This window comes from Brienomyrus brachyistius, unplaced genomic scaffold (genome assembly GCF_023856365.1).
Source record: "Brienomyrus brachyistius isolate T26 unplaced genomic scaffold, BBRACH_0.4 scaffold47, whole genome shotgun sequence".
Classification (NCBI taxonomy): Eukaryota; Metazoa; Chordata; class Actinopteri; order Osteoglossiformes; family Mormyridae; genus Brienomyrus; species Brienomyrus brachyistius.
The window spans coordinates 160816-176565 of NW_026042322.1; the positions used below are offsets into that span (position 1 = coordinate 160816).

At 47.7% G+C, this 15750-nt stretch overlaps 3 protein-coding genes across 7 annotated transcripts; 1 reads left to right on the plus strand and 2 right to left on the minus strand.

Moving 5' to 3' along the window:
- Positions 1-321: 321 nt before the first annotated feature.
- Positions 322-7397, minus strand: LOC125723255 (PRELI domain-containing protein 1, mitochondrial-like). Of its 5 annotated transcripts, none has more exons than XM_048999672.1 (6): positions 7123-7397; positions 5774-5960; positions 4671-4896; positions 2944-3057; positions 2649-2727; positions 322-1279 (listed from the first exon to the last, which is right to left on the minus strand). In XM_048999672.1, exons 2-6 carry the CDS (start codon positions 5863-5865, stop codon positions 1140-1142), a joined length of 651 nt encoding a protein of 216 aa, XP_048855629.1. In that variant the 5' UTR covers positions 5866-5960; positions 7123-7397; the 3' UTR covers positions 322-1139. The 5 variants fall into 5 exon arrangements, with proteins under 5 accessions (XP_048855629.1, XP_048855625.1, XP_048855628.1 ...); XM_048999668.1 differs by having other exon boundaries at positions 7065-7397; XM_048999671.1 differs by lacking the exon at positions 7123-7397 and adding an exon at positions 6734-6971.
- A 1632-nt stretch (positions 7398-9029) lies between these two features.
- LOC125723327 (transmembrane protein 215-like) lies at positions 9030-9677 on the minus strand. The gene has a single exon (XM_048999812.1). It carries the CDS (start codon positions 9675-9677, stop codon positions 9030-9032), a length of 648 nt encoding a protein of 215 aa, XP_048855769.1.
- Positions 9678-13669: 3992 nt separating this feature from the next.
- On the plus strand, positions 13670-15100 carry ndufb6 (NADH:ubiquinone oxidoreductase subunit B). Its single transcript, XM_048999674.1, has 4 exons — positions 13670-13979; positions 14338-14430; positions 14727-14771; positions 14932-15100. Exons 1-4 carry the CDS (start codon positions 13800-13802, stop codon positions 15001-15003), a joined length of 390 nt encoding a protein of 129 aa, XP_048855631.1. The 5' UTR covers positions 13670-13799; the 3' UTR covers positions 15004-15100.
- Positions 15101-15750: the final 650 nt, after the last annotated feature.

Below are 15750 nucleotides of genomic sequence, written 5' to 3' on the forward strand. Positions count from 1 at the left end.
ATGATGCTAGGGGCTGTACAGTGGCTGTCCTGCTAGATGCACCCATATGCCCCGTGATGGACAAGTGTCCTGATAGGCTCCACCTTCCCTATAACCCAGCACTGGATACGGTTTTTCTCTTCCTAGTTCAGCAAGTCTTCACAGCTAGTGATGGGTTCGAAAGTATTGGGGGGAGTCTGCTCAACATGATGACATATAACAGGACTGACAAGGTCATTTTGTTTAAGTACTCCTCAGTGCAGCATGATGGCACCTAAAATCTCACCCCAAAATTATGTCCAAATGCACCAGATTGAAAAATAGCACACCAATCCAGGGGGGTGTATTAAAACATTTTTTTTATTCCAATTAAGTTATTAAGTAAATTATTAATAAAAAAAAAAAAAAAAAAGGTCTAATCTTCCCGCACCAAAACTTATGGTGCCGATTCCTATATTACGTCAAGATCAGCCTCAGACTACAGGCTGAATGCCATGGTAACATGGCAAAAATATCGAAGGAGACCCACCGAATCAACATGTCTACTGTGTTAGTTGGAACAGCTTAAAAAGGAATGCAAAGATCCCCCCCCCCCAAAACTAATCACAGTGACAAACCCCCCCCCCCCACCTTCCCCAGATCTGAGAGGGCTACAGCATGTTTGGACACTAAGAGGCACGGCACAGCATTTGCTGAACATTTCTACACAGAACTGAGCACGACGCTTCAGTAAACGTCACGACGCTTTTCAGTCACAGCTGCCGCGACTCAGATTCTTAGGACAGGATGATAGCTTATTGGTTGCCATTGCTGTTGTTACAATAATTCGTTAGTAGGCAATAAAAAGACTGAAAGATAAGACGCCTACGTGTTTTTCTGAATGAAGGGGTAACGTGGCGTCATCTTCACTAGCCAAAAAGGCCCACGGTCCTATGGGGGGGGTCGACCCAACGATGCTCTGGACCATTCAGATCGCGCCCCCAGTGAATGTGCAACCTGAGGGTGGCAGGGCGGAGCCCTAAGCACTAAAAACAGCACTGTAGAGGAGCGGTGATTGGCGTGAGGAGGAGGACTGAGCACCGCGGCAACAGCGGCCCCGGGGGTGATGTCACAAGGATGGGGGCGCCCCACACCCCATGCCGGCTGAGGGGACGTCCCGGTCACACAAACTGCTGGCTCTTCTTGGGGGCGGCGGCAGAGGCGAGGTTCTTAGCGGTTTCAGAGGCAGCCAACGCGGCCCCCTTGGCCTTTCCGGAAGCTTCCTTCACGGCGTCCCTGTGCAGCCACTGGGGGGGCTCTCCTGTGGGGAGGGAGAGAGACGGAGAGTGAACAACAAGTGGATAAGAAGGAGGAGGCAGTATGGCGGAAAGTTCACACACGCACCCAGGACCCCCTCCCCCACAGGCAGACCCAGAAATGCCGACTAGCTCAAAACGCCGCACTGGAGAAAAGACGCCCGTGTCACAAAGAGCTAGAACCTCTCTAGCCCCCCCAAGCGAGCTTCATGGAGGTCATGTAGATCTGAAGTGCATCTGCACTGGAGCCCAGGCCTCACAGCCTGCGTGAATGTTTTTGAGAACACCCCCCCAGTCGTCTTACGTGAGGAATGTGCCCCGTGGGGCAGTGAGAATGGGCCGCACCACCAGCACTGGGGGCGGGATGAGTACTCAGCAGAGGGAGGGGCCTGGCGGCCTTATCGCTGTCAAACGATGCGGGTGCTGTTGATAATGTCCCCCCTCCCCCACGACTGGCCGGAGGCTTCCTGAATGCCCCCCCCCGTGTAGCTGAGCCGGCAGTAGGAGGAGAACGCCCCCCCCCCCGTGTAGCTGAGCCGGCAGTAGGAGGAGAACGCCCCCCCCCCCCCCGTGTGGAGCCAGCCAGTCTGTCACCCTGCACCCCCCCCCCCAGCAATTCAGGCTAATATATCTGAGGACTATCCCACGACATCCGGGTTTGACATCAGCACAGTGATTTGGGGCGAGGGGGGGGGGCTGTCCATCCTTTTGCACGCTCACACTGACCCTCCCACAGCTGCGTGTTACATGTGGTCTCCATATGACGGGGGTGGGTGGGGGGGGGGGTCACCTCGAAAATAACTAAATCAACAATACAGTGCATGTGCGTGTGAGGGAGACACGCGATCGGACCGAGTGTCCAGCCCCCGCTTCTCAGCTACCACAGAAATGACCTTGGGGGGCCAAGACAGATTAGGCAGCCTGCAGTCAAAAGTGCACCATTGCAAAAAGCGTAAATAATTCCATAAGTCCGTGTTCAGTCTGCCTCCTCCCTCCCAGACCCCCACCCCTGCATTTCTAAACAAATTACTTGCAAAGGGCAGACTCCGCGTCTGCAGCTACTCATGTAAATACTCTATTTTAACACTAGGCATAAAACAAAATAAGAAACACCACTAGGAGGGTCTCTATAGCCTACACACCAGGGAATGTTCTGGAAGGGTCGCCCTGCTGACCAGTGTCCACTTACCACTCTACTGCTGACTCCCATGCTACAGAGTGAAAAGCAGGAGAAGGAATGGGGTGTCAAAAAGAAAAGACCGTTTTGTCATGGCGCCACCTAGTGGTTGGTGGACAACGTAGCGGCACACAAGAAGTGCCACGCCTTTGTTTAGTCAGACATAAAGCATAAATAGCCCCCTGGGGCAAACGTACCTTGCAGGTTGGACAGAGCATGCTCTAAGCCCTTCATGGCTTTTGCCTGGTTGCTCTTGAAGCGGGCCAGGCCGAACTCCTGGGAACATTGGGTGGGTGAAGTCAGAGTGTGAGGACTCCAGGGTACAACAGGGGCCGCTTCTGTGAACCAGCACTGGCCCGTATGCAGCATTAAGGTCCAAGGGCTCAATGGCCCAATGGTGACACGATTACAGGATCCAGACCTACTGGGTAGAGTTACACCCTGAAATTCATGGTTTACCCACAATACTGCCCCCCTCATACCCCGTCGTACCTGTATGGCCCTGGAGAAGCCATAGACCCCTGAGAAAATCCATGCTTCCCGCGTTAGCTTGGTCCAAGCAGGACGCTCCTGGTTCTCCTGGAACATGCAGCGCTCCTCCACAGTCTGTAATTAAACGAAGTGAAGCTTTATTTGGTTCAGAGAAATAGCCAATCATACTGTAGAGGAGCTGGGTCCAAGCAACTAGAGGAGATGGGACCAACCAATCACATATCTTGGTCCCGCCTCCACTAGTTGCTTGGACCCACCTGGCCGAGCAGCCGCATGCAAGACTCACATCACCAACCACAATGCCAAGCGTTAGATGGAATAGTGTAAAGCACACCACCATTGGACTCTGGAGCACTGGAAATGTGTTCTGTGGAGTGACAAATCACGCTTCTCTCTTATCTGATGGACGTGTCTGGGTTTGGCAGATGCCAGGAGAATGTTGCCTGCCTGACTGCATTGTGCCAACCGTAAAGTTTGGTGGAGGAGGGATATTGGTATGGGAATGTTCCTCAGGGGTTAGGCTTGGCCCCGTAGCTTCAGGAAAGGGAACTTAGTGCTTCAGCATACCAAGACATTTTGAACAATGCTTCCAACTTGTGGGACCAGTTTGGGGAAGGCCCCTTTCTGTCCCATCATGACTGTGCCCCAGTGCACAAATCAATGTCCGTAAAGACATGGCTGGGTGAGTTTGGTGTGGAAGAACTTGACTGGCCTGCACAGGGCCCTGACCTCAATCCCATCAAACACCTTTGGGATGAACTAGAATGGAGATTATGAGCCAGGCCTTCACGTCCAACACCAGTGTCTGATCACCTCACAGATGCTCTTCTGGATGACCGGGCAGAACTTCCTACAGACACACTCCGAAGTTTTGTGGAAAGCTCAGACGATCACAGAAGAGTGGCAGCTGTTATAACTGCAAATAGGGGACCAATCCATATTGACACCTATGGGTTTAGAATGGGAGGTAATCTGTAGGTGTAATGCGCAGGCGTCCCGGTACTTTCGTCTATATAGTGTATGTTCAGTATAATACAAATTTTTTGCAGTAAATATCCACTGTGACATACATTGAAGAAAGCACTCAGCTAATGCTGGGATTTGATCCGGTGACCTTCTGATTATTCCCCATCTGTTATTTCTGGCACCGGCTGCCTCTATCTGACATTTAGGTCGAGTGCAATAACACAGAGGAGTGGAATCAAGGGCCATAAATTATGGATGTGGGCAAATAAAAGGGCGGTGAGGTGGCGAAATCTGCGAGGGGGGAGTGCATGCGGGGAGGGGGGGGGTCACACGAGGGGCGGTAATTATGGGGATGAATATGTGATACAGCCTGAGGCGCCAGGAGCAGACAGACCTAACAGCATGGGCACAAAGCCCTTCTGAACCAGGATGATCTCCTGGTGCATTTTAGTTAGAGATAAAATTGCTTAATTTATGGCATTAAATGTAAACTCCGCCCAAACACAGAGGCTCGAGACTGTAATTTCAGACAGACGATGATTAATTGCAAAGTAAATTCCGGCCTGGAATTAGGGTTTAGGGTCGGCAGACTGAGCAAATGTACGCCAGGAGCAAAGATTTAAGGAGCGGTTCACAGACGCAGAAGAGGATCTTAGCAGCAAACATCTATAGCCGACCTCGCCATCTGGCCCTAAGAGAACTCTGCCACTGCCGCTACGACCCGACCGGCGGGTAACCGCGAGAAGGCAGGTCGCGCTCACCATCAGCGTTGTGTGGTTCAGGTTCCACGTGAACGTGGTCAGCGTCCTGCTGACCGGGTCCAGGACAGAGTCCTCCACGACGTAGACGGAACGCGACAGGTGGGCGGGAAAGAGCCTTTCCGCCCAGCGCGGCAGCCGGTTGGTCTTGGTCAGGAGGCGCCGGGAGAGCAGCCGGTGATCTGGCGTGACCTCACGGTACACCACATCTTCGGTCAGCACGTGGGCGCTGGGGAGGGTAAGGGACAGGGGGTATGGGGCTACGAGCGTTGGGGCCGAGGTGAGCTTCACAGCGCGGTGCGATTGTCCAAGGCCTTTTTTTCACATCACAGCACGCATTGACTTAGCAGGTCACAGCGCCCGATGGTGGCAAGATTATTCTGCTGTGAGTGGGATTTGAACCTATAACCTTCTGTTCGGTAGAACTACTTCAGCTGTGAGCATGTAGCTGTGCGCGGGGCGTGAAACTAAAGTATAACATTGCAAAAATGGACACCGGTTCTCCAGTTTTGCAGGATTCTAGACCTGGAGCAACACACATGGGCTGTTGATTTATTTTTTTTTGGGGGGGGTTAAAACAAAATGATCTGGTTCAGATGTAGTTCAGAGTCCAGTTTGAGCAAAGGTCCACGGATAGCGCAGCGCTCCCAGAATGGGAGCTGACAGGGTCTCTCGTACCCGTGTGACACCTGCGGACAATTTTTAAAAATTCCAGAGTGTCGTTAGGACATCGTGTTACAGGAAATGCATGGTGCTGGTGTCCCATACGTGACGCATCACTTGTCATTTCTCGGTGCCTGCTAATCTCACTTCCCTCTCTGTGAATGCCGTAAGAGTCCGGAAAGTCTGAGGTAAATACGATGAACGAGAGCCCTATTCCGCTGGAACCGGCTAAAATCTCTGAAGACGATGGCATGGATGCGTGTCAACTCTACTGACATTAGCCATTGCTGCTAAATTAATAAATTTAGGTCAACAGCATGAGGCTTCCATTTTCCCAGATCTGCGTCACGGAAATGGTTCAGCACTGATACAAATGAGACAGGTGGTTTCAAGCCCAACCTCGAACCCCAGCGCCAGGGGCGAGGGTGGTAGTGGTCACGTACCTGAACGGGTTGGGGTAGCGTTGCCAGAAAGCACAAACGACATGGTCCCATGCGCTCTTGATGTCCATCTCATTGAAGAAGTACTTCACCATGGCTGATCACAGGGAGGTTCGAGGGCAAGGTCTGCTGGGATGTTCTTAAAGTGCAGAGTGGCCCAAGCCCCCCTCCTGGCACAGAGCAGATCAGCCTGCGGATACAAAGATTTTCCATAATGTGTAAATCACACGAGATTTTATCAGTTAGAAGAGGATCTACATTACTACACAGTGGGTGGGTCTGTTTTCATTGCCTGTTCTGCACAGGACATAAGGTCTACCCGATAAGATTATTCTGATAGTGAGCAGAGCTGCAAAACCATAGGCTTACATGCACCGGTGCCTAGCACCTAATAAACAGCGTATCAAGCACAGCAGCTAGGGGCCGCGCACCCGCAAACTGTTCCCCGCAAAGGACTTCAAAGGGCCACCCCCGTTTCATTTTCACTCGCCGCCTTCACACGTGGCGACGCTGCCAGCAGGACGGTTTCACCGGCGTTCGCAGTGGGTGTCTGACAACCACAATAAAGCACTAAAACGCGCCGTGGCGGTATACAAACAGCTCTGACATCGACCTTTTCCAGTTTGACTGTGTCACACTTTGCAGGCGTGGGACGCTGAACTTGCAATCCTAGAAGATCCCGTAAAATCCCAGCGTCTGAAGACTGACTTGAGCCACTGAGTCGTTCTCGCTCCCTACTTAAATTAAAAATTGATTTTGCTATGGATAACAGCGTCTGCTAAATAAATATAACGTAAATATAACCCACATCCCCTTTCGCATGTCATGCAATGTACGAAGTCCATCTGCCGCCCAGCCATGTGACAGCTCGATAATGGTAACTCGTGACACCGGGAAGTCCTCGTTTCCCCACGTTAACCGCCCCCATTCATTTCTCCGAAATCGCCTTTCACGTCTACCCACCAATCCGGGTAGCGAAATCGGCGCGATGGACCCTGCTCCCAGCATTCATTTACCGGACCGATTCTGGCCCATGTGACCGCGATTTCCGGGTTTCTACGCAAAAAATCGGTAAAACCCTACAGATGGCATGGGAACTGAGGACGATTCCCACCGCCGGCGAAGGACGCACTTTTCCGCATATGCCTTTAAATCTGTCGCAGTGGTGCCCGGCACTAAAACACCATTACGATAAATAAAACCTAGTATAAAACAATCACCAAAATATTTATTAATATTAAAACATGGGCGCGCCGCACAAGCGTTAGTGCAAAAAAAGTAAATAAAGTGAAACCTGCGAAACGGCCGATCAGCAAACGGGAGGTTGATGGTGCAGGACGCATGGGACGTACCGGCCACGCTCCCCAGCCGCGTTCCCGGCGAGCGGCCCCGCGCACGCCAGCCGCCCACGCGTGGCCCCGCTCCTCCCAAAGTCACCGCTACGCAGCAGGGACGCGCACAGGCCACGTCCGCTACTTTACCATCTAACGCTTCCTCCTAGGCGTCAAGGATCATGAATATGTATTTCCAGAACGCGATCGCCCCCATTGTGCTTTTCCCATGTTGGAGGGCTGTCGGGATCTGCGTTAGGTAACTCCAGAAGCTCAATATCCCTGTATTTTGTCGTCGTTATAGCCGAGAACCTAATAATGTGCAAAAAAAAAAAAACGTCATTTGCATCCCGGGCTGTTTGAACATCTCCACGCTGATACTGAAATAATTTGCATGGGTGGATTTGTGTATCTGGTGAAGCTTGCCCTGTCTTATCTATACCCTAGTTTTTCTGTTTTTAATATTTTTTAAAATCTTATTTTAATGCGATGGGGACCAGTTATACAATGACCAGTAAAATGCTCGCCGTAACCTTAAATGCTCGCGGCTCAGCGGGCGCCTAATTCCCGTTGTACCCTGGTGCCAAATCACTGCTACTGTGTGGCATTTCCGCACGAAGGGAGTGAAACCCGGAGCCGATCTCGTGTTTGGGAGGCAGGTTTGCGAATCAGCCTCTGAAACAGGGTATCGTCTGAGTTTTGATTTATACAGTATATTATTATTATTATTACTTGTCGGATTCGTGGTACTTTTCTAGCATTCTAAACTTTAGTTCTCTTTAATATTGATTTAATATGGTTTTGTTCTGTTTTTATCCCATAATAACCTCTCCAGCAGCCCTCTGCTTCCCTCCAGTGGACATGTGGTTCTTCATGGGACACTCTATACGGGGCTTCCTAAGGTCCAGCCGCCTTAACGTTCATTCGGGTCCCATTTCGTGGGTCCTGTTGGATCCATTCTCTGCGTATAGACTGTTCTGTGTGGATTAGCTAGACAGGCCAGCTGGAGAATGAATTTCAGGCAGTGGATTTTGTGTAGGTAGAAGACACAGCTCACAGCTCTGATCTTCATCTATTTGATAAAGAGGCAACAGTTGTAACAAGTATTTTTATTCTGAAAGCAAGGGAATGTGCAATCCTTTATTGTAGCAGGCAGCAAATTCTGTGATTCTTTAAATGCCTGAATATGACAGGTGCAGTGATAGTTGTAATGCCTTCATAGCAGGAAAAAAAACATTATTTATATAACATATTGTCCAGTATGTTTTATCAAGTCAAAAACAGCGGTTTGTTGAGCAAAAATTCCCTTTGTTATTGTTTTTGCCCAGTTGAGTACAGTGTTAGGGTTAAATTCATTCACATTTCACAACCTGGCACATAACTTCAAAAAAATATATATAAAACTATAAAAATTATAGCTCGTCAGTGGAAAATTATAATTATTAAATTAGGTATCTGATGGTTTGAGATACAACCACGCTGAAAGATTGAAATTCCTTTCTAGTTCTAGCTTATAGTACAAAATTTTTAAAATCGCACATTTGTATAGAAAAGCCTGAGTTTTTATTATTAATCAGTCCAGTTGTAGATTTAGCATCTTTCTAGCTGCCTTAGAAGAACATCAGTAGTCCTAAAGACTGAGAAGCAGCCCATTGTTATAAACCAGAATATAAATACAAAAATTAATTAAATCAAAATTTGTAGCAAAATGTAAAGGCATTGAGGAGACGCTCCACATAGAGGAACAATGAAATCGATATCTGTGTGTTCATTGTTCTGGGTGGACCCCCCCCCCCCCCCAGATTACATCTCCCTTCCTCTGACATGAAGTGTGAGGAACAGTGAGGAGGTAGTAGGGGCATCAGCAGTTTTTGGGTCTGCTTGGGATTCCTCCTGCCTGGGACTTCTCCTGCAGCACCCCCCCCCTATCAGACCACGGTCTCCACGTCCCAGCTGAAGTCCTGGGGAGGGATGTAACAGCAGTAGGACCCGTGGGAGTTGCTCTCGCAGCGTGAGAACACTACAATGCTTTCAGACGGCGCTTGCACAGAGGTGTAGTGGGCAGCTTCGTAGAACATGCTTTCCCGGCTGGGGCAGCGCCGTTCCAGGGCATAGGAGCTCGACTTGTCTGAAGTCTCTAGAAAGGTTCTGGAAGGGTAACAGTCCTGTAAGTAGTGTAAGACCTCATCTCGGTCTACACCTCGAACCAGTCGGCTGGTCTCACCCACCGTGGTCACGGTGGACCTGGAATCCTCACCGGAATGGGCCCTCTCACAGCTGGGGAGTGCCGTCAGATCCTCGCGGCTCCTGCCATCCGCCCTCCTGGGCCTTCCCTGTTTACAGAGCCATCCGTCTCGGAAGGGAGACACCGCACAACCTTTGGTCGCATTGGCGATGAAGATGGCAGCCACTCCCGGCAGGCAGATGGCCGGCCCAATGGCAATGAGCGGGACGTCACCCGGAGTCTCGCCCTTGACTCCCGATACGGTGAACATGAACCCGAACACCAGGAAGAGGCTGGCCATGGCCATGACCATCCCGGTCCGCGGGCTGATGTCATCCAACCGCGCCGACATGCCTTCGACGGTACAGCCTCACTCGCAAGTTTTCAGCCTGTGTAGCAAATACAAGAACATGTCGGAAAATTCTGGAAGTGCTTCAGGTAAACCACGCTACAGCATGCCGCTAGTGGACGCCTTCCTCCTGAGGATTTTGCGCTGTCGGACGGGATGCTGAGGGCCGCCGTAAAACAGATCGCTCTTATAGCGGACCAGCCCTTCCGATGTAGACGGACTTGGAAACCCGAGAAGCACCAAGGGGCAGCTGACCCCACGTAACACGTGTTGGCAGCCTGCCTGACTTCCAGTACCCAACTCGCACACACCCTAACCCCCCTTTATTGCCACAGAGTTTTGGGCCAATTGTTGGCCAAACTCAGTTCTCCCCAAAGCATTGTCACTGGAGGCTTAATGAGCACCTTCAATCAAGATGTTCCATCTAAAGGCACTCAACCAATAAGTCACAACTAGCAAGTCCTTCTTGCTAAACAGCATCCGTCCTCCATTGTGAGTTGGTATCATAGAGGACTCCTAATGAAGACGACCTTGCATGTGTTACTGAACTTGAGGTGCTCATTGTTCCCTCACTGGGCTTGTTTATGTTTTTCATCCAAGCCTTTGCTCACGTTCCTGTTTTAGCATTAGCTGAATGAACAGAGTGTGGACTGGGTTTCATGGGCACGACGCCATCCATCCAAAGCACTTCCATCTGCTGGGCAGTCTGGGATACGCCTTACGGCTGATCCAAACCCACACTAAATATAGATGGGAGAGTCTCTCGGGTCCAGCCCTACCAAAGGCTTGCAGTGCCATCTAAGAAAAGGATCTAGGTGTTTAATGCAGGCAGCCGTTGTCGCCTGTAGCAGAGTCATTGGCGTTAATGTGCAATGATGGATGCCTTCATCCAGGTGTCTCCCTGGATGACTTAGGGGACACAGGACAAACTCCCAGCCGGATACCTGAATGAAGTACGGGGGCCAGGTTACGAGTGGTGGGGTTCACGGTTATAATGTGCCTACAGAAGCAGGTTACTAGGCGAGTTTGAGGCAATCCGATTCCTGGAGTAGCGTAAGACTTTGGGCTGGATGAATAGTCAGCCTTCACATGAGCCCCCCCATGGGACTGAACCAATGCACCCACGCAGTCAGCTCTATGTGATGGATTGCAGTTAATCCTAAAAATGGGGTGGATAAAGGACTATAAAAAAAGCTGAGTTTGCAGCGAAGACACAACTAATTCTTTGCTGATTTTGTCACATTTCATTTTCCTCGATAGTAGCATGTGGTTTCATCTACAGTACCAGTCAAAAGTTTGGACCAGCCTACCTATAGAAAGGTTTATTTATACTATTCCCTAGATTTAAAAATAATTATAAAGACATCAAAACTAGAAAATAATATATATGAAATTTTGCACTGACCAAAAAGTACTAAACCAAAACATTTATTTGTTAGGAAGGGGGCAATTCTGTGGGTTGGACTCAGAAGGTTGCTGGTTCAAAGCCCCGGGCTGGCAGAACGATGACACCACTGAGCCCTTCAGCAAGGCCCTTAACCCCATTTGCTCCAGGGACTGGCTGACCCTACTGTCTCCTACGCCAGTGTCATGAGGTGGTCTCCTGGGATGGTTTTCCAGCTGTCCTGAAGGAGCTCCCACATATATGCTGAACAATCACTGGCCACTTTTCCTTCACTCTGTGGTCAAACTCCTCCAAAACCCTCTCGACTGTGTTTGGGTCAGGTGAGCAGCTCATGTGATGTGACACTATCACTCTCCTTCGTAGGCAGCTTGCTGTGTTCAATCTTTTGCCCGGCACTGTATATATTTGTGTCTGTCATGAACAGGAGATAAATATGGGATATGTAAAACGCTACCCGTGCAAATTGCAAATAAAGGATCATTTTGCTTTGCATTTGATCTAACCCTTCCTGTATATGTCTTGCAAACAGATGATTATGTCAGGATCCCACATGGTTTGGTCAGACTCGCACAGGAATTCACACCTCAACCTCAGTGAAGGGCGACAGAACTAATAATGCAAAACACCAAGTGATCCTGACTCTCTAATCTACCGCTGTGTTTTAAATATAAACCAGTTGCTGATGTGTGGTAATGAATGGTGCAGGAAAGTTAGACACTTGAGAAGGACAATCCAGTGGTTTAGACTGATGTATGTCATATCACGCAATTAATAGTAAGGCATTTAATCTTCATTCACTATTTTTAATTTGTTTTCTGGCCTCGGAGTTTCTAGGAAATTAACAGAATGATCATCTACCAGCACTAACAACAAGATTATCTATGATTAACAGGGTAATGATTCAGCAATAACACAATGATCATCTAAAAACAGGAATGTGATTATCCAGCATCAGCATCATGATCATCCAGGAACAGCAGCATGATCATCTGGGAACAGCAGTGATCATTCCGGAACAGCAGTGTGATCATCCAGGAACAGCAGCATGATCATTCAGGAACAGCAGTGTGATCATTCAGAAACAGAAGTGTGACCATCCAAGAACAGCAGCATGATCATTCAGGAACAGCAGCATGATCATCTGGGAACAGTAGTGATCATTCAGGAACAGTAGCATGATCATCTGGGAACAGCAGTGATCATTTTGGAACAGCAGTGTGATCATTCAGAAACAGAAGCGTGATCATCCAGATACAGCAGCATGATCATCTGGGAACAGCAGTGATCATTCAGGAACAGCAGTGTGATCATCCAGGAACAGCAGTGTGATCATTCAGCAGTAGTGCGATTATCTACTTCCATTTAGAGTTGCTTGTCTGTGGTAACCCCAGAACAAACAGACGAAGCCTTTTCTGAGCATAGTGCAGAAGAATAATTTCTCAAAAGTTAACTATTTAGCTTGACTTTCATGACTCTTTATACCCCAAATATTTCCCAAAAAGGTTTGGAGAACAACATTCTGGATGCAAGTTTGTCTAACAAACTACAGGAAAAAAAAGAATGACTGAATGAATGAACAGTTCTTGTGCATTTGCTAGCCTTCTCGGGAATGCAGTTTGGCAAAGATGTGTCACCAATTTTCTGATTATGATGTCCATCAAAGAGTAATCCAGCCGGGGTCAAAGTCAGCAGTAAACACTGCAGCAAATGATATGGTAATGACATAATCACGCAGTTGTGAAAGCTTAAGATTCGGGGGGGGGGGCACTTTAAAATAACCCATTTGATCTTACCAAACCTCTGGTCAAAGCAGCTTTGCACCATGTATTCTCAGGACGCTTAGTCAATAAATATCTTGCAGTGTTGTGCCATACTTGCCTCAAATACACTTCCGCCTCTTTAATCTGATTTCCATGTGCTCAGAAGGTTTCTGACACCTTATCTGAATGAAAAACCGTAATCTGCACCCTAACCTTGCTGTCCCGTTCACTGCCTCTTTAAATAAGGCAAGGAAGTGTATTGCTGTACGGTGAAATTATACTGGTCAAATGAACCTTAGTTTCACTGGCCAACATCACCCACCTGCTCTGAACTGATGACAGAGAGTGGATGAGATAGACAGTGTACGCTGACATTTCCCCTTCTGTGCTGACATAACTAGATACGTTTCTGTTATGAACAGAGCAGATGACAGAGCTTCTGGTATCTATATTACACACGGATGCATCAGTATTTCTCAATACTTACAAATGACTTAACATATTATGTCTTATTTTCTGGGTCATAATTTTAAAAAGGTAACAAAATGCAAAAATCATTTACTGTATCATAAAGCCCAACTTCTTTTGATCTATTTTGGTTATATATAAATGATTTTATGATATTCGCCTTATGTATAAAAAACACGAATCGATTATTTATTTGGAAAAGTGTATGTAATACAACATATTGGAGGTTTGTTTTGCAGATCCACAAGGAAGCGGCTATTCAAAAAGACGAATGTTATTGCCCCCCCCGTCCAACAGTAGTCGTGCTCCGGAAAAACATGAATTCAGTAACACCGGAAATAAGCAGTATAATCACCGGAAGTTATTCTGAGTCAAGAAACCGGAAGTAAATCAGTGACCTCAATAGGTTGCGGGCTTCAGCTGATGCTGTCCTTCCTTTTAACTGTGTTATTTAATAAGTGAAACTGTTTTGCGAATTTGCACGTCTACAACATGTCGGGTTATACGCCGGACGAAAAGCTTCGTTTGGACCAGCTGACGAAACTAAGAAGGCAGTGGTTGAAAGACCAGGAGCTCAGTCACCGCGAGCCTGTCATTGAGCCCAAACCGCTCGGACCCGTGGCTAAATTCTGGTCCCGCTTCTTGGAGCCGCAAAGTCTGTGGAGGCTCTATGTGAGTTTACTGGTGTAAATGCGCACGCGTGTTCCATTTTCCCAGTTTACTTGGTCGTGAAAATCGGCTGCCGACAGTGGTAGGTGGAGTAAATAGTGACTGGTCAACAAATCAGCGGTCTTTACTGTGACAGCTGCTGTGTACAATCATACGTTACAGCGGCAAGGTGTAAAAGTTTACACGTTGTGAAGAACGCGCAGTATGCTTCAAAATAACAATAATGCTTGTCCAACTGACTGTAAAATAACACCTATGAAGATGCACTTGTTATATTTTAAGATATGCAGGGTTATAATACGTCGAGGATAATAAGCCACACTTCCTTTTATTTACCTGTTTGTTTTTTAATTATTTTCAGACGTTCAAAGTGTATAATGCAGGAATCTTCACTTTCACACGGCTGCTGATCCCGGCTTGGATCGTGCACTATTATGTCAAGTATCACGTAGCGGTAAGTTTCCACATGGCCGGTTGCTATAACTTCTTTGAACGCAGTAGTAAATAAACGAATGCAAAAGAAGGGGGCAGTGCTATGCAATGCACGCTGCGCCTGGCGAAAATTTCGCTTATTCTCGGTTTTGTATGCGTGGCTGTGTGTGTAAATAATTATGCAAATGTATGTTAAAATAACCTTTTGATGGGGCTTTGAGTCTGCTACAGCAGCAAATGTTTAGTCCCTTTGCACAAAACCTTTAGGATATGGATTCTTTTCTATGCAGCTTACAGTAGTTATGTCTTTGGTTGTAGAAAAGACCCTACGGTATTGTTGAGTTGAAGCCAAGGCTGTTTCCTGTAAGTATTTTTCTTCTAACCTGCTGTATTTCATTTGTAATGCAGTGGCGCCAATTGCGTTAGCTGTAAATGTAAGGTTGTCGTGGCCATCTTTTGTGGTAAAACCTTGAAATGGCGTGAGTGGTGCCAGGTCTGACTGCTGGTTTTGGATTCCTCACAGGGAGACACTGTTCTGGAAACAGGGGAGGTTATTCCAGATCTTCCCGAGACTGACAATCACGGGCACCATTAAACTAAAAAATGGACGGCAAGGAAGTCTCACGCCAGTGTCCTCCTGTTTCTTTGTCACATGTATATATTTATCATTAAAAATGATCTGTTCTCCTCAATGCTCTCAGCTGTTTTCTGACTCTTCCCCCATCCACCTCATGCAGTTATCTGAGAGATACATTTTCAAACCTCCTGCAGTGTTTTAATTTGAAATTAATGAACGGAGCTTAAAAGATATGTCTTTGAGACCTGTACGGTCCTGTTTCATTTCGCCTTGTGTCACTGTCCTTGTGTCAGCCTCTCCTCTCCGCTTCGTATTCTGAGAATTTAGCTGCTCATTTTAATCCTGCCAGCAGACACTCCCATAACAAACTACCAGACTTCACAGCAGATAGTCTCTCAATTCAGTGTCCTCATACATCAACATTGTTTGTGTAATAGTAAAAAAAAACAGTTTGCAGTGTTTAAACAATTATAAGAAAGTTAATGACAGTTTCGAATGCTTTTGAAATGTATTTAAAACTGTGGGTGTGCGTCCCACACCCAAAGCCGTTCCCGGGGAATCCTGGCACCGGGAGAGACATTCCAAGAACTACGGTCCAAACCTCAGAGGACACACCTGTCCCGACCGCAATGTGAGACACCATCGCAGATACCATCTGCAATACTGCGAAAGCAAAGATGACCTAATTGTGGAATTGTTTGCCATCCTTACCTCAAGACCACAAATATGTATGTTACATATAAATATTATGACTGAATTGCAACA

Bases quoted from the DNA above. Each gene is read 5' to 3' on its own strand.
- LOC125723327 (XM_048999812.1), bottom strand. From the start codon at position 9,677: ATGTCGGCGCGGTTGGATGACATCAGCCCGCGGACCGGGATGGTCATG.
- ndufb6 (XM_048999674.1), top strand. From the start codon at position 13,800: ATGTCGGGTTATACGCCGGACGAAAAGCTTCGTTTGGACCAGCTGACG. The intron at 14,431-14,726 runs GTAAGTTTCCAC...CTTTGGTTGTAG, and splicing joins ATGTCAAGTATCACGTAGCG to AAAAGACCCTACGGTATTGT. The intron at 14,772-14,931 runs GTAAGTATTTTT...GATTCCTCACAG, and splicing joins TGAAGCCAAGGCTGTTTCCT to GGAGACACTGTTCTGGAAAC.
- LOC125723255 (XM_048999672.1), bottom strand. From the start codon at position 5,865: ATGGTGAAGTACTTCTTCAATGAGATGGACATCAAGAGCGCATGGGAC. The intron at 3,058-4,670 runs GTGAGCGCGACC...GTTTAATTACAG, and splicing joins TGAACCACACAACGCTGATG to ACTGTGGAGGAGCGCTGCAT. The intron at 2,728-2,943 runs GTACGACGGGGT...CAATGTTCCCAG, and splicing joins GCTTCTCCAGGGCCATACAG to GAGTTCGGCCTGGCCCGCTT.